The 24183-nt window shown below is 47.9% G+C and overlaps 1 protein-coding gene across 2 annotated transcripts in view; it reads left to right on the forward strand.

Moving 5' to 3' along the window:
- Positions 1-24183, forward strand: part of LOC137527537 (coagulation factor VIII-like) — a 506000-nt gene that overhangs the window by 297672 nt on the left and 184145 nt on the right. For both annotated transcript variants that reach the window (XM_068248081.1, XM_068248082.1), the window contains one exon: positions 15901-16171. In XM_068248081.1, the coding sequence (XP_068104182.1) occupies positions 15901-16171 (271 nt within the window). The remainder of the gene's footprint in view (positions 1-15900; positions 16172-24183) is intronic.

The raw sequence follows: 24183 nt of genomic DNA on the forward strand, positions 1-24183 counted from the left end.
CCCTGGTGCCGACTCTGCTTGTATCCTGACCACGCTCTATTGGATTACCCATTGCCGACTCTGCTTATATCCTGACCACGCTCTATTGAATTACCCATTGCCGACTCTGCTTGTATCTTGACCAAGCTCTATTGGATTACCTGTTGCCGACTCGGCTATTGTACCTGGACTTTGCCTGTTTGCCACCTGGATTGACCTCTGTCTGGATAAGGACTTTTAAAGGGAAGGTTCAGGGACTATCCGAAAAAAATAAAAATCCCCATCCACTTACCTGGGGCTTCCTCCAGCCCGTGGCAGGCAGGAGGTGCCCTCGGCGCCGCTCCGCAGGCTCCCGGTGGTCTCCGGTGGCGCGCCCGACCTGGCCAGGCCGGCGGCCAGGTCGGGCTCTTCTGCGCTCCAAGGCCCGGCACTTCTGCGTCCCACGCCGGCGCGCTGACGTCATCGGATGTCCTCCGGGCTGTACTGCGCAGGCGCAGAACTACTGCGCCTGCGCAGTACAGCCCGGAGGACGTCCGATGACGTCAGCGCGCCGGCGTGGGACGCAGAAGTGCCGGGCCTTGGAGCGCAGAAGAGCCCGACCTGGCCGCCGGCCTGGCCAGGTCGGGCGCGCCACCGGAGACCACCGGGAGCCTGCGGAGCGGCGCCGAGGGCACCTCCTGCCTGCCACGGGCTGGAGGAAGCCCCAGGTAAGTGGATGGGGATTTTTATTTTTTTCGGATAGTCCCTGAACCTTCCCTTTAAGAATGCTACAATCAATAAGGAAAAGGCACTCCACAGGCTTCAAACTTCCGTTTGTTTTATTGCGAGCAAAGACACTACATGTCACCTGACCCTTCCTCAAGTGTACCACCCACAACACTTCCTTCCCTTTTAAAGGCCCACCCTTACAGGTTGCCCCACCCAAGTGCATCATTACAACATCACACATAATCAATATATACAAAGTCTTATATTCCTATACAGGGAACTACTATACCGTCTACCCTGCAATGATTAGTGGAGGAGTCATCAATAATCCCGCAGCATTTACCATCCCACAATTTATTCTTTCCTGTAATAAATCACAAAAAACATTTGTAACTTACATACTCATTTAGGCCCCTTGGGCTCACACAATCCAATTTCCTAATCCACTCCACTTCTTTGCGGAGCAACACCTTTTCCCTGTCGCCCCCTCTGCGAAGAGGGGGGGCAGTGTCTAATACCATCCATCTCAACTGGGAAGCTGAATGTCCAGCCAAAACAAAATGTCGGCCTACAGGGACATTCTGCTTCTCAATCCCCTTCTCCTTTTTTTGCGAACATCTGCAAAGCTCCGTTTGTGTTCCTGAATGCGCACCTTCACGCTACGGGTTGTTTCCCCTACGTACACCAATCCGCAGGGGCATTTTAGTGCATAAACCACATGTGTTGTGTCACAATTATAACTGCCTCTCACTGGTACCCTCTGACCTGTATGGGGATGGGACAAATAATCACCACAAATGATCCCAGAACAACAATTACATGAATAACAGGGATGGGTCCCCCTCCGACCTTGCAACAATGGTTGTTTCTCCAACGTTTGTTTGCACACATGATTGGCAATAGTCCTGCCTCTCCTGTATGCAAACAGGGGGTACTCTCCCATACTCTACATCTTTTTGTAAAATGGGCCAAAACTTGCAGACAATCCCCCTTATTCTCCTGGACAAATGCCCATAATGGAGAACAAAGGGGATCCTGCCTCTGCCCTTCCTATCTTTGCCCTTAGGCCTCAACAGGGACTCTCGTTCAATGGCAGCAACCTCCTCACTCACCCTGACCAAGCTGGACAGATCAAACCCCTTTGCCAGAAAATTGTCAATCAGACGACCAGCAGCTTCATGGTATTCAGCATCCATTGATGCAATACAACGTGCCCGCAAAAATTGCCCTTTTGGGATGCTTTTTTTCAATCGTTCATCATGGAAACTATCCATGCGTAATAAATTGTTCCTTTCTGTCGGATTCCTGAACAACTTCATAAAAAAACGTCCTTCTCTTTTGGATATGGTTACATCCAGATAATCAATGCTCCTCTCGGAGCATTCTGCGGTAAATGTTATGGTTGGATGCATTTGATTAGCCTCATCAACCATCGTTCTAAAAGAGGACTCAGTGCCGCGCCAAAAAATCAAAACGTCATCCACAAATCTGAAATAACCATAAAGCTGCTGCTCATACTTAGTATTATGAATAAACATGCGATCCTCAATATCAGTCAAAAACAAATTCGCAAAGGACGGAGCAATCGGTGAACCCATGCTCGTCCCCTGGGTCTGTACATAATACTTGTCCCCAAATTGGAAATAATTCTGTCTTAAGACCATTTCAAGACAATCCAATATGAAATAGATTTTATTGTGATGCAGGCTGGTTTCCAAGAGCTTGGTTTCAATACACGCCATCCCCTCAACATGGGGGATGGACGTGAACAAGCTCTGTACGTCCAGAGTGCATAGCAATAGATCATCAGGTACATTCTCTATAGCATTGAGTCTGACCAACAGGTCAGTCGTATCCTTTAAACACGTGGGAATCCCTAAAGCCAATGGCTGCAAGAACGAATCCACATATTTGGACACAGGATACAACACGGAGTTCATACTGGAGACAATTGGGCGTCCCGGGGGATCAACAAGGCTTTTGTGGATTTTGGGCAAAAGGTACAACTCCGGCACCTGTGGATGCTCTGTGACAAGAAACTTAGCGATAGATTTGTCAATGGTCCCTAACAAGAGGGCTTCATTCACCATCATATCGACCTTCTTTTTAATTTCCCAAGTCGGGTTGAAATAGCCTATAGTGCCCCGGGACGGCCAACTGTCTCTCAGCTTCTGCCACATAGGACAGCCGATCCAGCACCACTATTGCACCCCCCTTGTCAGCCTTAGTGATGTATACATCTTTGTTCTTAGAAAGACTTTTCAAAGCATGCCTTTCATCTGATGATAAATTGTTTCTATACTTTTTTTCTTTCACATTTTCAAACACCTTCTCAACCTCGCTAAGCACAACAGACTCAAAGGTATCTATTGCATTACATTTAACATCTGGAGTCCAGGTACTCTTTTTGTATAAACCCTCTTCAGAGCTTTGAAAATCAGTCTCACAGTCATCTCTAAAATGGACCTTCAATTTTAAACTCCGCACAAATCTAAAGAAGTCCACCTCCCATTCAAATGTATTGTCCCTAGAAGCAGGCACAAATCCTAAACCCTTCTGCAATACAGACATTTCTTTTTCAGTTGGATTGTACTGAGACAAATTCACCACCAAATTGCTTACCTCGCCCCCTGCTGTCCTCTCTTTGGGTATTGGTCCCTCGGGATAGGATGGCGAGGATTCTTGCGTGGGTATGTTTTGTCCCCTTGTGCGCCTGCTGCGCCTGAACCTCCGGCTGCGGGGTAAAAGGAGTCCCCTGATTGCCGAAAATCCTCTCGGCCGTGTCCTTGTGCTACTCCGGCGGAACCAGACGAGGAGTCCTCCTGGGTTCCACTACCACTCGGTCACCCAGCTCCTCCACGCGGATAGCGTTTCCGCCACTTGCGACTTCTTCCAGTCGGAGATTTCCTATGCAGCGCTCCGGCCGCCGCTTCACTTCCGGGGTCACCTGCTCCCTCTTCCGGCTGAGGTTGCCGACGCCAGCGTCTCTCAACTTTCCACGAGTACACATGGGACAGCCTGTAATCCTCTGCATCACGCAGTTTCTTTCGCTCCTTCCTGGTGAGTGACTACTTCTTAATACTTGCCAGCTTTGTATCTATACGATCCACCATTTCATCATAGTCATCAGAATCTAAAGTATCTCTGATCTCCTGGTCAATCTTATCAGCCTCCTTTGTGAGGGCTGCAATATGCACCCCCAGTCGTTCTATGGTTAAGACCATTACATCCAACGATCCCTTATTCAATATTTCAAAAAAGCGGGTGACGAACAGCTGATCCTGGGTCAGTAAGGTAGACCGCAAACCAATGCGATAGCCTCTCGGGATCCGCTTCAGCCTCACATAATCAGCTAGAAAGGTTTGATGAATGGTATAGTTCGGTAGGGATGCCAGTCGTGTCGCCAGTGTTGCTCATGTTGAATAGGCTTCAAGGTTTTGGCGTCATTAATCACTTCAAATTTTCACCTTGATGCTCTTCAAAGTAGCTCACCTGTATAAGGTAGCTGGCCGGTGCACTTCCCCTGCAGGTTCACCACTCCTGCTCCATGAAATCCACAATCTATAAGGAAAAGGCACTCCACAGGCTTCAAACTTCCGTTTGTTTTATTGCGAGCAAAGACACTACATGTTACGGGTCACCTGACCCTTCCTCACTTATACAGGTGAGCTACTTTGAAGAGCATCAAGGTGAAAATTTGAAGTGATTAATGACACCAAAACCTTGAAGCCTATTCAACATGAGCAACACTTTTAAGAACGCTGCCTGGACTGACATCTGGCTAGTATTGACTAGTGTTGGGCGAACAGTGTTCGCCACTGTTCGGGTTCTGCAGAACATCACCCTGTTCGGGTGATGTTCGAGTTCGGCCGAACACCTGATGGTGCTCGGCCAAACCGTTCGGCCACATGGCCGAACTAAGAGCGCATGGCCGAACGTTCCCCGAATGTTCGGCTAGCGCTGCGATTGGCCGAACGGGTCACGTGGTTCGGACCCCGAACGCGCTCTGATTGGCCGAACGGGTCACGTGGTTCGGCCCGAACGCGCTCTGATTGGCCGAACGGTCACGTGGTTCAGGTAGATAAATACCCGAACCACGTCATATCTCCGCCATTTGTCTGTGGGTTTAGCTTTGGGTGGGCAGGCAGGGTAGTTCGCGCTCCAGCCACGCTAGCCAGGGTCCCCCCAGTCATTGTGTGTCGCTGCTGGGAACAGTAGTACACCGCTCGCTCAGCCACACTATATAGCATTGTGTGTACTGCCACTGTGTACCTCGCTCAGCCACGCTATATATAGCATTGTTTACTGCCACTGTGTGTACACGGCTCAGCCAGACTATATAGCATTGTGTGTACTGCCACTCTGTGTACACCGCTCAGCCAGACTATATAGCATTGTTTACTGCCACTCTGTGTACACCGCTCAGCCAGACTATATAGCATTGTGTGTACTGCCACTCTGTGTACACTGCTCAGCCAGACTATATAGCATTGTGTGTACTGCCACTCTGTGTACACCGCTCAGCCAGACTATATAGCATTGTGTGTACTGCCACTCTGTGTACACCGCTCAGCCAGACTATATAGCATTGTGTGTACTGCCACTGTGTGTACACAGCTCAGCCAGACTATATAGCATTGTGTGTACTGCCACTGTGTGTACACCGCTCAGCCAGACTATATAGCATTGTTTACTGCCACTGTGTGTACACGGCTCAGCCAGACTATATAGCATTGTGTGTACTGCCACTCTGTGTACACCGCTCAGCCAGACTATATAGCATTGTTTACTGCCACTCTGTGTACACCGCTCAGCCAGACTATATAGCATTGTGTGTACTGCCACTCTGTGTACACGGCTCAGCCAGACTATATAGCATTGTGTGTACTGCCACTCTGTGTACACGGCTCAGCCAGACTATATAGCATTGTGTGTACTGCCACTGTGTGTACACCGCTCAGCCAGACTATATAGCATTGTTTACTGCCACTGTGTGTACACGGCTCAGCCAGACTATATAGCATTGTGTGTACTGCCACTCTGTGTACACCGCTCAGCCAGACTATATAGCATTGTTTACTGCCACTCTGTGTACACCGCTCAGCCAGACTATATAGCATTGTTTACTGCCACTGTGTGTACACGGCTCAGCCAGACTATATAGCATTGTGTGTACTGCCACTCTGTGTACACGGCTCAGCCAGACTATATAGCATTGTGTGTACTGCCACTCTGTGTACACCGCTCAGCCAGACTATATAGCATTGTGTGTACTGCCACTCTGTGTACACTGCTCAGCCAGACTATATAGCATTGTGTGTACTGCCACTCTGTGTACACCGCTCAGCCAGACTATATAGCATTGTGTGTACTGCCACTCTGTGTACACCGCTCAGCCAGACTATATAGCATTGTGTGTACTGCCACTGTGTGTACACAGCTCAGCCAGACTATATAGCATTGTGTGTACTGCCACTCTGTGTACACCGCTCAGTCAGACTATATAGCATTGTTTACTGCCACTCTGTGTACACCGCTCAGCCAGACTATATAGCATTGTGTGTACTGCCACTCTGTGTACACCGCTCAGCCAGACTATATAGCATTGTGTGTACTGCCACTCTGAGTACACCGCTCAGCCAGACTATATAGCATTGTGTGTACTGCCACTGTGTGTACACCGCTCAGCCAGACTATATAGCATTGTTTACTGCCACTGTGTGTACACGGCTCAGCCAGACTATTCAGCATTGTGTGTACTGCCACTCTGTGTACACCGCTCAGCCAGACTATATAGCATTGTTTACTGCCACTCTGTGTACACCGCTCAGCCAGACTATATAGCATTGTTTACTGCCACTGTGTGTACACGGCTCAGCCAGACTATATAGCATTGTGTGTACTGCCACTCTGTGTACACCACTCAGCCAGACTATATAGCATTGTGTGTACTGCCACTCTGTGTACACCGCTCAGCCAGACTATATAGCATTGTTTACTGCCACTCTGTATACACCGCTCAGCCAGACTATATAGCATTGTGTACATCGCTCAGCCAGACTATATAGCATTGTTTACTGCCACTCTGTGTACACCGCTCAGCCAGACTATATAGCATTGTGTGTACTGCCACTGTGTGTACACCGCTCAGCCAGACTATATAGCATTGTGTGTACTGCCACTGTGTGTACACCACTCAGCCAGACTATATAGCATTGTGTGTACTGCCACTGTGTGTACACCGCTCAGCCAGACTATATAGCATTGTGTGTACTGCCACTCTATATACACCGCTCAGCCAGACTATATAGCATTGTGTACACCGCTCAGCCAGACTATATAGCATTGTTTACTGCCACTCTGTGTACACCGCTCAGCCAGACTATATAGCATTGTGTGTACTGCCACTCTGTGTACACCGCTCAGCCAGACTATATAGCATTGTGTGTACTGCCACTGTGTGTACACGGCTCAGCCAGACTATATAGCATTGTGTGTACTGCCACTCTGTGTACACGGCTCAGCCAGACTATATAGCATTGTTTACTGCCACTGTGTGTACACGGCTCAGCCACACTATATAGCATTGTGTTTACTGCCACTCTGTGTCTGCTGGGAACAGTAGTACACCGCTCACCCGCCACTGTATAGCATTGTGCTCTGTGTCACTGCTGGCAATAGTGGTACACCGCTCACCCACCACTGTATAGCATTTCTGTACTGCCACTGTACTGCTGCCAGTCAGCGTGTACTTTAAGGATAAGTGAAATGAGGAAGAAATCCGGTGAAAGAGGGAGGGGCAAGGGAAGAGGTGTTTCCCCTGACGGTTCACGTACAGGCCACAGGGGAGCACCCAAGAAAACCCACTCAATACCGCCCATGTTGTCCAGGACAACAACCCTCACAGATCCAAAAGAATAGGACCAGATAATTACTTGGATGACCTCTCAAGCGTCCAGCAGTGGGTTAAGCAGCACCAGCCACCAGCACATCACGCACGAGGTCCGAGTCCTCAGCCAGTTACAAGCCGCCAGTGGGCACAAAGCTGACACAACCGGCAGCGACACCACGCACACAACTGCCAGATAACCAGTCCGATGAATTACCTCAGGACACAATGGGGTATTCGCAGGAGCTATTACCAGGCCAACAAACTTCCACCTTTGAAAGGTCAATGGAGGAACAGCCAGAAATGTTGTGCCCGGATTCACAACCATTAACTGTGGGAAATGCACCGGGCACTGAAATACAACAAGGCGAGTCCGAGGACTTTGAAACCCAAATCCCAGAGCAAGTTGGGCAGGAGGGGTTGCAATTGCAGGAGGTCGGCCGAGAAGATCTGGAAGACGACGTTGGAGTGAGCTGCGCAGAGGTTGTTCTGGGGAGCTCTACTCCACGGCGGCGGCCCCCCACAATGACATATGACGAGTTTGAGGAGATGGAAGAGGAGGGTATGGACAATGTGGACATAGACCCAGATTTTGTTTGTGAACGAGAACATCGCCGTCGTAGCAGCAGCACAGATGAGTCTGTTGAAGAACCCACTGCTGCACGAGTTCGCCTTGTGCCACAAGGTAGGCGGCGCGCAATTTCAGGCACCACAAGCGTGGAAGTTCAAGTGAGAGGCAAAAGAGGTGCAAACAGAAATCGCCAGCAAGGCAGGTGCTCCAAAGTCTGGGCTTTCTTTGAAGACTGCACTGAGGATGTTACCATGGTGATTTGCAAGGTGTGCAAGACCCGCCTGAGCAGGGGGAAAAGTATTAACAACCTCTCCACCACCAGCATGAGCCGCCACATGCTATCCAAACATCCCACTCTGTGGGCAAACTCGACAGGACAGGGTACCAGCACCACTGCCTCCCTTGGGTTCACCAGACTCACCACCAGACCCGCCTCAGCAGCAGCAGTAGCCCAGCCATTGCGTGGTTCACAACATTCACAAACATCAGACGACGCTGACACTGTCACTTTCCGGAGTAGTGCTCTTGAGGTCTCCCAGTCTTCATCAAACACAACAACCAACAGCCCTTCAGTGTGCAGCCCTACGGTTCAGTTGTCTGTCTCGGAGATGTTTGAGCGCAAGAGGAAATTGCCAGCAAATGACCCCCGGGCCGTGGCAGTAACAGCCAGCATAGCCAAGCTTCTGGCCTGCGAAATGCTGCCATATCGAGTGGTGGAGACAAACAGCTTCAAGGGCATGATGTCAGTGGCCATCCCACGTTACGTGGTTCCCAGCCACTACTACTTTGCGCGCTCTGCAGTGCCTGAGTTGCATGAGCACGTGGTCAGCAAAATAACCCGAAGCTTGAAGAATGCCGTTGCCTGCAAGGTTCACCTCACCACTGACACCTGGACGAGTGCGTTCGGCCAGGGTCGATACATCTCCCTTACCGCGCACTGGGTGAACCTTGTGGAGCCTGGCAGTGATTCCTCACCTGCTACGGCGCGGGTGTTGCCTACGCCGCAAACAGCTGCACCGCCGTCCCTCCCACTGGATAACAACAGCAGCACCTACCTCTCTGACTCCTTCTCCTCCAACGCATCTCAAAGCTGTACCTCATCCGGAAACGCGAACCCAGCACCAGCAGCAGTAGGATCGTGGAAGCAGTGCAGCACAGCTGTTGGCATGCGTCAGCAAGCGTTGCTGAAGCTGATCTGCCTTGGGGATAAGCAGCACACAGGGAAGGAAATTTGGAGGGGAATAAAGGAACAGACGGATTTGTGGCTGGCACCGCTGGACCTGAAACCGGGCATGGTTGTGTGTGATAATGGGAGTAATCTCATTCGCGCTTTAAGGTTGGCTAAGCTGACACACATCCCTTGCCTGGCGCACGTGATGAACCTAGTAGTTCAGCGGTTCCTGAAGACATACCCAGGCGTGGCCGATCTTCTGTTGAAGGTGCGAAGAGTGGCCAAACATTGTAGAAATTCAAGTACTGCTTCGGGGGCACTTGCCAAGATGCAGGAGCGCTTCAATCTCCCCCACCATCGCTTGCTGTGTGATGTCCCTACGCGCTGGAATTCTACGCTGCACATGCTAGCCCGCTTTTGCGAGCAGAAGAGTGCAGTGGTCCAGTACATGACGGCGCAGTACCGAGGCGCATCCGGCCAGCTGACAAGCTTCTGTGGATCCGATTGGGCCAACATGTTGGACCTCTGCCAAGTCCTCCAAAATTTTGAGCAATCCACGTTGCTTGTGAGCAGTGACAACTCTTCAGTCAGCATTACCATACCACTGCTGTGTTTACTGAAGAGGTCAATGTTGAAAATCAAGGAAACAGCTGTCATGATGCAACTGGGGGAATCTGAAGGAGAAAACGATCAGCGTGATGGTACCAACATCAGGCCATCCGCCTCAGGAAACGCTGGCCCCAGCAGCTATGACGAAGAAGAGGAGGAGGAACAGCTGGAGTTGGAGCAGGAATTTCCTGCCACCACTGATGAGGGCCAGAGCGGTGCACGTTGGACTTCCACAATTCAGCGCGAATGGTCAGCAGAAGCAGACCAGGAAGAAGGTGACGACTATGATGCATCACAACAACTATCACAACGTTCACAAGAGGATGATGAGGATTCTGGTAGGACTCTGGCACACATGGCTCAATTCATGCTAGACTGCATTAAACGCGACCCATGCATTGTGCGCATTCTGGACAACACCAATTACTGGGTTTATACCCTTCTGGATCCACGGTACAAACACAATGTTCCAAAACTGCTTGAAGAAAGAGTCAGACAGGTCAAAATGGAAGAATACCAGCAGGCCCTTGTGGAGACTTTAGAGAGGAGATTGACATCCTCCCCCTCCTCTAGCCAGTTGTACGCCGACAGACTGACTTCCGCAAACCCAGGACGACCAGGAGGGCAGCAAACAACACAAGCCGCAGCTAGTGCCCAAAAGGGAATGGTATCGGCAGTGTCCTTGGAGTGGGAAAATTTTCTGACACCCATGCAGCAGCAGCCCACAGAACAGCAAGCGTGCAGATCCACCTCCAACACCGATCGCCTGGAGAAGATGGTCAAGGACTACATGTCAGATGGCGTAGCTGTGTCTAACAATCCATCTGCACCCTTCAACTATTGGGTATCGAAGCTAGACACCTGGCACGAACTGGCAATGTACGCAATAGAGGTGCTGGCTTGCCCGGCAGCCAGCGTTATGTCGGAACGCTGTTTCAGTGCTGCCGGAGGCATCGTCACAGATCGGCGTATCCACCTCTCCACAGAAAATGCAGACCGTCTGACTCAAATTAAAATGAATCAATCCTGGATTGGAAACGACTACGCAACACTCCAGGACCCCAACCAAGTAACATGACCAATGAACATCTGGGATGGTTTAGCGTTTCCGGTCCCTGTTTATTGAACCTCTCATCTGTATTACATTTATGACTGCATGGCGGCAAAAAGCATTGCTGCTATATCCGCACGCTTTTTGTCCTCATGCAAGGCCTGGGTTGTTGTGTCTCAAAAAGCATGGCCTTCTCCTCCTGCGCCTGCTCCTGTTCCATCACGTGTGCTGCTTCTGCTGGGTTAGCGTTGCCGGACCCTGTTTATGGAACCTCTCATCTGTATTACACTTATGACTGCATGGCGGCAAAAAGCATTGCTATATCCGCACGCTTTTTGTCCTCATGCAAGGCCTGTGTTGTTGTGTCTCAAAAAGCTTGGCCTTCTCCTCCTGCGCCTGCTCCTGTTCCATCACGTCTGCTGCTGCTGGGTTAGCGTTGCCGCGTGGTCCCTGTTTATTGAACCTCTTCTCTTTATTACATTTATGACTGCATGGCGGTACAAAGCATGCTATCCGCACGCTTCTTGTCCTCATGCAAGGCCTGGGTTGTTGTGTCTCAAAAAGCGTGGCCTTCTCCTCCTGCGCCTCCTCCTGTTCCATCACGTGTGCTGCTGCTGCTGCTGGGTTAGCGTTACCGGTCCCTGTTTATGGAACCTCTTATCTTTATTACATTTATGACTGCATGGCGGTACAAAGCATGCTATCCGCACGCTTCTTGTCCTCATGCAAGGCCTGGGTTGTTGTGTCTCAAAAAGCGTGGCCTTCTCCTCCTGCGCCTCCTCCTGTTCCATCACGTGTGCTGCTGCTGCTGCTGGGTTAGCGTTACCGGTCCCTGTTTATGGAACCTCTTCTCTTTATTTCATTTATGACTGCATGGCGGTAAAAAGCATGCTATCCGCACGCTTCTTGTCCTCATGCAAGGCCTGGGTTGTTGTGTCTCAAAGCGTGGCCTTCTCCTCCTGCGCCTCCTCCTGTTCCATCACGTGTGCTGCTGCTGCTGCTGCTGCTGCTGGGTTAGCGTTACCGGTCCCTGTTTATGGAACCTCTTCTCCTTATTACATTTATGACTGCATGGCGGTAAAAAGCATGCTATCCGCACGCTTCTTGTCCTCATGCAAGGCCTGGGTTGTTGTGTCTCATAAAGCGTGGCCTTCTCCTCCTGCGCCTCCTCCTGTTCCATCACGTGTGCTGCTGCTGCTGCTGGGTTAGCGTTACCGGTCCCTGTTTATGGAACCTCTTCTCTTTATTACATTTATGACTGCATGGCGGTAAAAAGCATGCTTTCCGCACGCTTCTTGTCCTCATGCAAGGCCTGGGTTGTTGTGTCTCAAAGCGTGGCCTTCTCCTCCAGCGCCTCCTCCTGTTCCATCACGTGTGCTGCTGCTGCTGGGTTAGCGTTACCGGTCCCTGTTTATGGAACCTCTTTATTACATTTATGACTGCATGGCGGTAAAAAGCATGCTATCCGCACGCTTCTTGTCCTCATGCAAGGCCTGAGTTGTTGTGTCTCAAAGCGTGGCCTTCTCCTCCTGCGCCTCCTCCTGTTCCATCACGTGTGCTGCTGCTGCTGCTGGGTTAGCGTTACCAGTCCCTGTTTATTGAACCTCTTATCTTTATTACATTTATGACTGCATGGCGGTACAAAGCATGCTATCCGCACGCTTCTTGTCCTCATGCAAGGCCTGGGTTGTTGTGTCTCAAAAAGCGTGGCCTTCTCCTCCTGCGCCTCCTCCTGTTCCATCACGTGTGCTGCTGCTGCTGCTGCTGGGTTAGCGTTACCGGTCCCTGTTTATGGAACCTCTTCTCTTTATTACATTTATGATTGCATGGCGGTAAAAAGCATGTTACCTGTGCAAAGAAACATGACATTTTCAGCATTTAAAATACAGTTTTTCCTTTGAAACTTTACAATCAATTTTCTCAAAAACTATAAGCTCTTTTTCAAAAAAAAAATTTTTCAATCTTGTACCCACTCCCAAGGTGCACATACCCTGCTAATTTGGGGTATGTAGCATGTAAGGAAGCTTTACAAAGCACGAAAGTTCGGGTCCCCATTGACTTCCATTATGTTCAGAGTTCGGCGCGAACACCCGAACATCGCGGCGATGTTCGGCGAACGTTCTCGAACCCGAACATCTAGGTGTTCGCCCAACACTAGTATTGACCACGCTATCTCTTAAGTGCCTGAACTGCATGACCATTCTCCCCGCTGGCAGTCATTCGACTCTCATCTGGATTGCCTCATCCTCCAGGCCTCAGGTGACTATTATACTTGTGATACTGTGCCTTGTATGATTGTTATTGGTTCTGTTTGGTCAGTCTGTCGGTCTGTATGCTATATCTACCTGCAGGGTTATTGTAGTTCTGTGATAGGTAGGAGTTTGTGCAGGTGTTACGTGCTGGGCAGTGCTGCTCATCAGGATTCCGTATATCCGGAATAACCCAGATATCCAACCTTTTTAGGCCTATCTGACCGGATCCAGATTCCGGATAGCTGGGCCAAAATCCGGATAGCTATCTGCGGATAGTTGGGCGCATACCGTGGATATCCACGGATATTGCGGGTATCTGGATCCGAAATACTTTAACTAAGGTGATGACGTTCTGGAGCCAATCAGAGGGCTCCCAGAAGAAGCCCTAGCAACCAATCACAGAGGGGAACCCTGGCCAGCACCACCTGACCTCATTGAGCCAATCAGAGGCCTCCCAGCCTAAGCCCTGGCACCCAATTACAGAAAGGAACTGGCCAGCCCCCCTGTATAATAAGGAGGGCTGCCATGATGAGACAGATCATCCTGGCTTGCTAAATGCACACTGAGAGACAGTCTTCAGTGCTGGTGCCCTACAAAGGGCTGTACCAGTTATAAACCTAACACTGTTCATTGATTAACCCCTTCACTACTATCACTACTCTATAGTTAAATCGTTAATTAGCTTGATTGATGTCTCATAGTGTGACAGTTAGAGTGTGTGCTGCAGTGCTGCTGGGCCAAGGGCTGTACACAGTGATAACTGTTCAGTGATTAACCCCTTCACTATCACTACACTATAGTTAAATCGTTCATTAGCTTGATTGATGTCATAATGTGACATTTAGAGTGTGTGCTGCAGTGCTGCTGCAGCTGCTATGTGTCTGTGTGTGTGCTATGCACACACCAGGCGAGCTGCTGCCTGCCACGTGCAAACACGCGCAAAGTGCCACGCGCAAACACGTGCAAAGTGCCACGTGCAAAGTGCAAAGACGTGCAAACACGTGCAAAGTGCAAACATGTGGAAAATTTGTGTTTGCACGTGCCACTTCGCACTTTGCACATGGCACTTTGCACATGGCAGTTTGCACATTGGACTTTGGACACAATGTGGGCTGCACAACCGCTGTCTGGAACCAAGGCCTGATGTTAAAGGGAAGGTCCAAGCAAAAAAAAAAAAAATGAGTTTCACTTACTTGGGGCTTCTACCAGCCCCATGTAGCCATCCTGTGCCCTCGTAGTCACTCACTGCTGCTCCAGTCCCCCGCTGGCAGCTTTCTGACCTCGGAGGCCAGGGCTACATTGCATACATTTTTACGCATTCTAGCTAGTGCAGGAACAAAAATGTACGCGTTGCACCACTAACGCGTAAAAATGTATGTGTTAATGTTCCTGCACTAGCGGGAATGTGTAAAAATGTACGCAATTCGGCCCTGACCTCCGAGGTCAGAAAGCTGCCAGCGGGGGACTGGAGCAGCAGTGAGTGACTACGAGGGCACAGGATGGCTGCATAGGGCTGGTAGAAGCCCCAAGTAAGTTAAACTCATTTTTTTTTTTTGCTTGGACCTTCCCTTTAATTGACGATCATTTTTTTTGGGGGGGGGGGATTTTAAGTCCCCACATCATCAATTAGTGTTCCCCTTTGCAAAATAATGATAATACATGCCTCAGTGACCCTAACAACCCTTTTTAAGGCAATTTAAAGGGCACTTCCGGTTTTTCTATCCAAATATCCGAATCCAGCCGAATACCCCAGGTACTGGGGTCGGATATCCGACCCGGATTCGGATTGGAAAATTTTTGATCCAGATATCCGACCTGGATTAGATATCTGGGTATCCGGATCCAAATTAGTTCCAGATAGTGAAAAATGGTATCCGAGCAGCACTGGTGCTGGGCTATAGGTCAGTCACATGGGCATATAGCCTGACCTATAGTCATTGACCAGACAAGCCTGACAAGTAGTCAGTATTCATTTCATAAATCTTAGTGAGACACTTTTGCTTGCCTACCAGGTCAACCAACTTCCACCTCCCCAACCCCCCACAAGAGCTGTGTGGTTTAGCTCACCTGTCTGGAGCACGGTTCTGTTTCTGCTCTCCCCACCGGCTGCTTTTGCTTCTCTCTCATGTCCATGGTGCCTGTGTGATATGAAAACAGACAAAAGGTGCAGCATGGAACGTAACTAACATAACCACTAGCACTCTCTAGTGTTTTAGTTATGTCACACAGGCGCCCGGGGACACTGCTCTAAAGGAAAGGAGACATCAAAACTGCACCAAAGAAAGGTGAAATAAAAGCACAGCTGCTTAATTGATTGCGTTGACATCAAACTCCGCTAGTGACAGACCGCTGATCGAGTGAAATTTTCCATCTGGTGCAATCAACAGAATTGATAATTTTGTTGTTGAAAATTGGTCGTTCGGGATATCTAACAGATTCAATCAAATGACCGATTCAATTGAAATAATACCATTGGCTGACTTTAGATTTTGTACAGTAGTGTCTAAAGAAAGTGTTACAAAATACCAAACGTTTACTTTTTAAATCATTTAAAGATATTGAATAAATGGTATCATCTAGATTCAAAATCTTCCAACTTGTGTGTATACAGTAGATATATATTTGCATATGTAACTACTACATTTTTTCCATGCTTTTGTTTCCTCGCAGCACAAAGATTTTCATTCTGGGCTTATAGGACCTTTACGTGTCTGCCGTTCCAATGTTTTAAAACGATCTAGTGTTAACCAAATTTTGATGGAAGACTTTTCACTTGCCTTTATGAAAATGGATGAAACCAAGAGTTGGTATTTTGAAGAGAACTGGCAAAAACATTGTACTCCCACATGCTTGTTTCAGAAAGATGTATTATCTAACTGTTCATCAGCTTGCCTTTCAATAAGACCTCCTGAAGATGAGGATCATGAACATATATTTTATGGTAAAGTTTTAGTTACAGTTTCTTTCTTATGTATTGACTGATAATTTTATAAGACTCTGCATTGCAACAACAGTTTATAGGCAAAAGGTATGAAACACAGAGAAAATCATGAGAAATAGATAAAAAAGATAAATGCTATTGTAATGACAGTTTTTATGTCTGTCAAAAAAAATGCATGCTGAAAGCATCTGAAGTGCTAGTTTTCTTGATTGCGTATATCTACATACATACAAAACTTAAACCCACAGGATATAATAACTACAACAAAATCTAAACAAAGATAAATATTTGAACTGTAAATATGTCGATTATAAATGCAGAGGCAATTATTATATAAATATTGTAAAGTATTTCCAGCTATCCTGGCTCAGGGCTGTACTTAAAGGGGAACTGAAGAGAGAGGTATATGGAGGCTGTCATGTTTATTTCCTTTTAATCAATACCAGTTGCCTGGCAGCCCTGCTGGTCTATTTCTCTGCAGTAGTATCTGATTAAAACCAGAAACAAGCATGCAGCTAGTCTTGTCAGATCAGACTTATAAGTCTGAACCACTGAAACACCTGATCTGCTGCATGCTTGTTCAGGGGCTATGGCTAATAGTATTAGAGGCAGAGGATCAGCAGGGCTGCCAGGCAACTGGTATTGTCTAAAAGGAAATAAACATGACAGCCTCCATATACCTCTCTCTTCAGTTCCCCTTTAAGGGAATCCAAGATCTTGCTAGTCATGTGTATAGCCACATTGTCAACAGTATCGTTCACAGATATGTATTTTTTTAAAGACGCTTCTTGGAGGTGTCAGCATGTACAGGGCCAGATTCATCCTTTTACCTCCCAAGGCCCACTATATCCAGCTGCCTCATGACAACAGTGGGTTTAGGATAGGGCTATCCGACATGGGGGGGGGGGGGGGGGGCATAAGTTAGGAATACTGTACTGATAGACAGGGACAGTTGTAGATTTTCTGCTACCTGAAGCAAACTTTGGAGGATGCCCCTTCCACCCCAGAAATGTGTGTATATATATATATATATATATATATATATATATATATATATATATATATATATATATATATATATATATATATATATATATATATAATGATGGGGGATACTTTCTGACCACCCAGCGCAACAAGGCTAAAGCCGCATCTACACGAGTAGATGCGGCCGCGATGCTCCTTATCAATCGAGCTGCTGATGCGGCTCGATTGATAAGATCCGACAGGACGGATCTCCACACCGCCGATTCCCTGCTCGATCCCCGCGAGGGGACAATGGCAGGGAATCGTGCAGGAGATAAGCGGCGCCGGCGGGGACGAGCGAGCACGAGCGGGGAATCGAATGCGGCACACACGCGGCGAGCGGGGACGCGGCGGGCACGCGGAAGAGGCGATCCGGCGGCTAATCGAGCCGCCGGATCGCTGCAATGTCCCATGGTGTAGATGGGGCTTTAGAGCTGGATAATGGAAAAGGCTCCACAGATGGATACAGGAGTAATGAACAAGGGAGCAAGTTTGCCCAGAGCAAATGCAGCTCTGGGCCGCCTGTCAGTCTAGATGCTATGTGATACAATACACAACAGACGTAGTCGGTAACAGATTTGGGTCATACACGTTAATTCAGGTGTGTCATATTGGAAGGATTAGGCAGATTCGTAGTTGAGAGCCAGGCAAAGGTCGGTACACAATACAATATTACAATAGATGTTACTTCAATAATATTACTAGAATATTACAAATAAATTACAAGATATATAACTACATAAGTACTATAAGTACAAGACTTACTGACTAGAGTACATATATATCGTGCTGATGCGCAATATATAGCTCTCAAATAACTCACTAGCTAAAGCACAAGTAATGATAATTAACAAGACAGGCGGAATGCTCAGCCAATCTAGTCGCTGTTTCAGCGACCGCAACATTCCAACTGAGATAGACAAGACTAACAGGTAGGAGCGAACTAATGCCAACCGCTGCTCTAGTTCATCCTCAAGAACAAGGCTAGAAGAAATACTGCCAGTCACCAACGTTGTGCTGGCAGAATCTAACTATCAGGATCAGAAGATCGGATGCAGAACAAGGAGGACACCACTTCTCCAGATAAGGCACACAAAAGCTCGCTTGGCCTTTGCAAATGCTCATCTGGACAAAGAAGTCCATCTGTGAAACACAAATTGAATTGTTTGGTCACAGTGATGTTTCCTTCATTTGGCGTAAAAAAGAAGAAGCCTTCAACCCAAAGAACACCATCTCCACTGTCAAACATGGTGGTAGGAACCTAATGCTTTGGGGTTGTCTTTTCAACCAATAGACCAGGGAACCTAATCACAGTAAACAGCACCATGAAAAAAAGAGTAATACATGAGGATTCTCGGCGACAACATCAGGTAGTCTGCAGGGAAACTTGGCCTTGACCACCAATGGACACTTCAGCATGACTATGACCCAAAACACATAGCAAAAGTGGTGAATAAATGGTTAGCAGACAACAAAATTAACATTTTGGAGTGGCCCAGCCAGAGTCTTGACTTGAATCCAGGTGAGAATCTGTGGAGGGAGCTAAACATCAGAGTGATGGCAAGAATACCCTCCAACCTGAAAGATTTGGAGCTCATTGCTAAAGATGAATGGGTAAAAATACCGGTGGAGACATGCAAAAAGCAATGGTCTGCAATTATAGGAAGCATTTGATTGCTGTAATAGCTAATAAAGACTTTTCTATTGATTATTGACTTGACAAGGGTATGAATAATTTTGGGCTGGACACTTTTTGCTCAAATGAAAATAAAAGCTGAGAAATGTTTTGTTTTCCACACTAATTCATCTTGTATATCGTCTTATTATTTTTTGGGAGACACCTATGCCATTTCCCATCAAAAAATTACTTGCTTGTTGAATAAAAGTAACTTTAAGTCAAAATTTGCCAGGGGTATGAATAATTATGGGCAGCTCTGTGTATATGTATATATATATATATATATATATATATATATATATATATATATATATATATATATATATATATATATATATATATATATATACAGTTCTAAGTATACATGACTGAGTACACCCCCTATAAAGAGTATGAATTTAACCAGTAGCTCAATGAACAAGGCTCAGTTTTATTGAACACTTGTTTAACTTCATAGCATGAATTTAAGGTTAATAATATAACTTAGATCACAAAATCCTCAGTTTTACTCAAGTTGGTTGAATCAAAAATGTGTACACCCCACAGCAAAAACGACTACATCTAGTATTATGTATGACACCCGTGAGTTTTATTGACAGCACCAAGTTTTCTAGGCATTGAATGAAAAAGTTTGCGACATATTGCAACATCTATCTTTTTCTTTTCTTCAAGAATAACCTCTTTTAGAGCCTGGATGCTGGATGGAGAGTGATGCTCAACTTGTCACTTCAGAATTCCCCACAGGTGTTCGATTGCGCTTTGAGTCCTACGGAAGAAAAGCGATTTACAAATGTTATTGTAAGGGATGACGGAGCCGCCGCCGGAACGCACGTGGCGGCGGACTCTGCATCCCAGGGGATTTCAACACTGCTGCCGGCGCGGGCGATGGGGCAGCCGGCGGAGTCCGTAAGTCCGGCGGACTCCGCCGCACGCTTGCTGCCCAGAGGCTTCCCCGCCCTCTCACCGGCTCTATCCAGCAGAGTAACGCGCGCGAGAGGAGACAGGAACTTTATTGTTCCCGAAGGAGAGTCAGCTGACCAGGTTGCTGGGGATTGGCTGGGCGGCTGGGGGACGCTGCTAGAGCGTTCCCCAGCATAAAAGGGCTGTCTGTCAGTTGCTCCTTGTCTGCTGTCGTGAATACACACTCTGTGTTAGCGCTCAGACCTAGTGCAGTTCCCTGGTGTTGATACTAAGGATTTCACACCTTAGCTTAGGAATATTGTTGTATATTGATCTGTGTTTTGACCTTTGCTATCCCTGACTACTCTATCTCTTGCTGATCTTGTACCTCTGCCTATCTGATCCTAGTTGCCGACTTCTGCCTGATTACCGATTACTCTTCTGCTTTCCGCTCCTGTACTGCCGCCGACATCTCTATTGCCGAACCCTTGCCTGTCTGACCTTTCTCCCTTCAGTGGAAGGTCTCCCACTGGAGGGTTATCTCTGAGACTTGCCTATCCGAGACGCCTGCCCCAAGCAGACGATTACTGCTGGGGGTCGAGACTCCTCACTCAGCCTGGTTAGAGGATCTCACTCACGGGGTTCCCATTCAGAGGTAACCACACCTCTGAGGAATTGCCGTGTGGTGGATATTTCCACACTTCCGTGATATTACTGTCTTTATTGTGTTATTTTGCTGGTGTCCAGAGGTTAGCAATATATCGGATTATCGGTGATACTGCAGATCATCAATAATCGGGTATATATCTGCATTCTTGGTGATACTGCAGATCGCCAATAATCAGATTCTCTCTGCGTGTTGACACCGACTGTGACAGTTATTTGTTGTTGTTGTTGATTGGGTTCAAATCAGGAGACATACTTGGCCATTCAATGACTTTAACCCTGTTCTTCTTCAGAAATGCAACAGTAGCTTTAGATGTGTGTTTTGGATCATTGTTGTGTTGGAAAAGTGCATGACGATCAAATGCACAGAGTGATGGCAGCATCTTCTCCATCAGTATAGAGCAGTATATTCCAGAGTTCATGATACCATCAATAAAATGCAGCTCCCCACCACCAGCAGCATTCATACAGCCACACACAAGGACACTGCCACCATCATGTTTCACTGTAGACACCATGCATTTTTCTTTGAAATCCTCACCTTATCGACGCCATACAGTTTTGAAACCATTTGTTCCAAAAAAAGTGATCTTTGTCTCATCACTCCAGAGTCCCAGTAGTCTTAATCTTTTTCAGCATGAACCCTAGCAAATTCTAGGCGTGCTTTTTTGTGCATAGGCTTTAGGAGAGGCTTCCTTCGTGGACGATGTCCATGCATTCCATTCCTCTGCAGTGTGCGCCGTATGGTGTCACGGGAAACAGTCACTCCAGTTTGGCTTTCTACTGCTTTAGCTAACTGCAATGAACTTGCATGGGGATTTTCTTCAACGCTTTTCATCAGAAGACGCTCCTGTTGAGATATTAAAGAGGAACTGTCTCAAAAATCTTAAAATTTAAAACACATACAAATAAGAAGTTCATATTTTCCAGAGTAAAATGAGCCATAAATTACTTTTCTCCTTTGTTGCTGTCACTTACAGTAAGTATTAGAAATCTGACATTACCGACAGATTCTGGGCTAGTCCATCTCTCCATAGGGGATTCTCAGCATGGCCTTTATTCTTTATAAAGACATTCCCTGAAAAAGATTTAAATAATGATGCTGGCCAGCCTCCCTGCTCGCTGCACACTTTTTTGGCAGGTGGATGGAGCAACTGCCATTCACTAAATGCTTTTAAAAATAAAGAATACCCTGAGCACCCCCATGAAAAGATGGGATAGTCCAAAAGCTGTAGGTAATGTCAGATTTCTACTACTTACTGTAAGTGACAGCAACATAGGAAAAAAGTAATTTATGGCTCATTTTATTCTGGAAGAAACGTACTTCTTATTTGTATATGTTTACATGTATTAAAAATGTTAAGATTTTCGCGACAGAGGTCCTTTAACTTCCGTAGATGGCCTGGACGTCTCTGTAGGATGGTTGCACTTCCATCTTTCTAAAATTTTTGGATCACTTTTGCTACTGTATTTTGACTGATATGTACAGCTTTCCTGATCTTCTTGTAGCACAATGAAGCAACAACCTTATTATCTTGGGAGTGCCTCCCCCCCCCCTTTCTCTTAAAAATTCAGGGATCCGCCTGGAGTCCTGGACCCTGTTGGTGGTGGCAGAGAAGGCAGTCAAGCGGCCTACAGGCAGAGATGCTGTGTGGGGACCAACTTAGTCTTGGGGCAGGCAGTAGCCCTCTGAGATCCATGCCTCATTCATTTTGATAAAGGTGAGGTACTGAACACTTTTGTGACCTAGGCGACTTCTCTTCTCAGTGACAATGCCTCCAGCTGCACTGAAGGTCCATTCTGACAGGACGCTTGGGGCAGGGCAAGACAGAAGTTGGATGGCAAATTGGGACAGCTCTGGCCACAGGCCAAGCCTGTGCACCCAGTAGTCCAAGGGTTCATCGCTGCTCGCAGTGTCTACATCTACACTTAAGGCCAGGTAGTCGGCTACCTGCCGGTCGAGGCATTGGTGGAGGGTGGATCCAGAAGGGCTAAAGCGAGATGTTGGACTAAAGAATGTCCGCATGTCCGACATCACCATGAGATCACTAGAGCGCCCTGTCCTTGCCTGCGTGGACATGGGAGGAGGAGGATTACTGGCAGTGGCACCTTTATTCCGTTGTGCTGTGACATCACCCTTAAACACACTGTAAAGCATAGTTGCCAGCTTGTTCTGCAAGTGCTGCATCCTATCTGCCTTCTGGTGATTTGGAAACATCTCCGCCACTTTGTACCTATACCGAGGGTCTAGTAGCATGGCCACCCAGTAAAGCTCATTCCCCTTGAGTTTTTTTATACAGGGGTCCCTCAACAGGCTGGACAGCATGAAAGACGCCATCTGCACAAAGTTGGATGCAGACGTACTATCCATCTCCTCTTGCTCTTCCTCAGTGATGTCAGCTAAGTTCTCCTCCTCTCCCCATCCACGAACAATACCACGGGCAGAGGCGTATTTACAGACATGCACATGGGGCACCTGCTATAGGCGCCCCTTGCCACTCACCTGGTGGGGGGGCGCATCTCTGACCAAATAAAATCACCCCCCTCCCTCAGGTCCGAGCACCTCCTCCTCATGCTCCTTCCTCCTATGATCCGCGGCCGCCAGCGCTGTTACCGCTATGCTGCCCTGCCCGGAGGAGAGGTCTGACACACTTACAGTGTCGGTGGAATCTTGTAGCTACTCTTGTTGCCCTGGCAACATCCGCAACTTCAAGCACAGTCTGCACAGTCTCCCTTCCTCCCTCCTGTCTGCAGGAAGCCCGAAAGACAAGCAGTGGAACGCAGGGAAGGACAGAGCAGACCATCTGATGTCACCTCCTTCCCCCGCTGGACTGTGCAAAGACTTGCTGAAGTTTGTGAAGGCTGCTGCAGGAATCAGGATAACGTGTCATATACCAGCCCAGCATGTAGCCTGTAATTATTATCTGCACAGCGGCTGTCTGCGAGGCTTCACTAGTGATTGGGCTGATTGATATCACCCTCTCATCACTGTCCCGTGGCTGCAGGTAATTTATACTCACACCCACCATCAGTCAAAACTTTTGTTGCACACAGAAGTCATTTGGATCACCACACAGTGTACTAAAAACTGTTTGCTTCCACAGGTTTAACTGTTTATTGTTTGATTTATTTACCACTGGGGCTACTGGACTGGCCCTTATAAACACAGGGCAGCTTACCAATTACCATTTGCTCTCAGAGCTGAAGCTAAGTTAGAAATTAGATAATTAGAGATAAACTATAACCCATTATTATAAAATCTGTTCTGCAACAGCAGCAGCTGGCGGCTGGCCACTACTTTCCCACTGTCCCACATTTTATTTAAAGAGAACCCGAGGTGGGATTTACTTATGCTAGTGGGGCACAGAGGCTGGTTGTGCACACTAACACCAGCCTCTGTTGCCCCATGGTGTGCCTCCAGGACCCCCCTGCGCACCGCTATATACCACCCGCAGTGCTGGCGACACGCAGTGTGTCGCCAGCACAATGTTTACCTCTGCTTTTCTGTTAGCGCCGCTCCCCGCCTCCTCCGTATTAGCGCTACCCGCCCGCGTCACTTCCCTCCCGCTGATTGGAGGGAAGTGACGCGGGCGGGTAGCACCGATACGGAGGAGGCGGGGGAGCGGCGCTAACAGACAGGCAGAGGTAAACATTGTGCTGGCGACACGCTGCATGTCGCCAGCACTGCAGGGGGGTCTGTGTTAGTGTGCACAACCAGCCTCTGTGCCCCACTAGCATAATT

Source organism: Hyperolius riggenbachi, chromosome 8, assembly GCF_040937935.1.
Source record: "Hyperolius riggenbachi isolate aHypRig1 chromosome 8, aHypRig1.pri, whole genome shotgun sequence".
NCBI lineage: Eukaryota > Metazoa > Chordata > Amphibia > Anura > Hyperoliidae > Hyperolius > Hyperolius riggenbachi.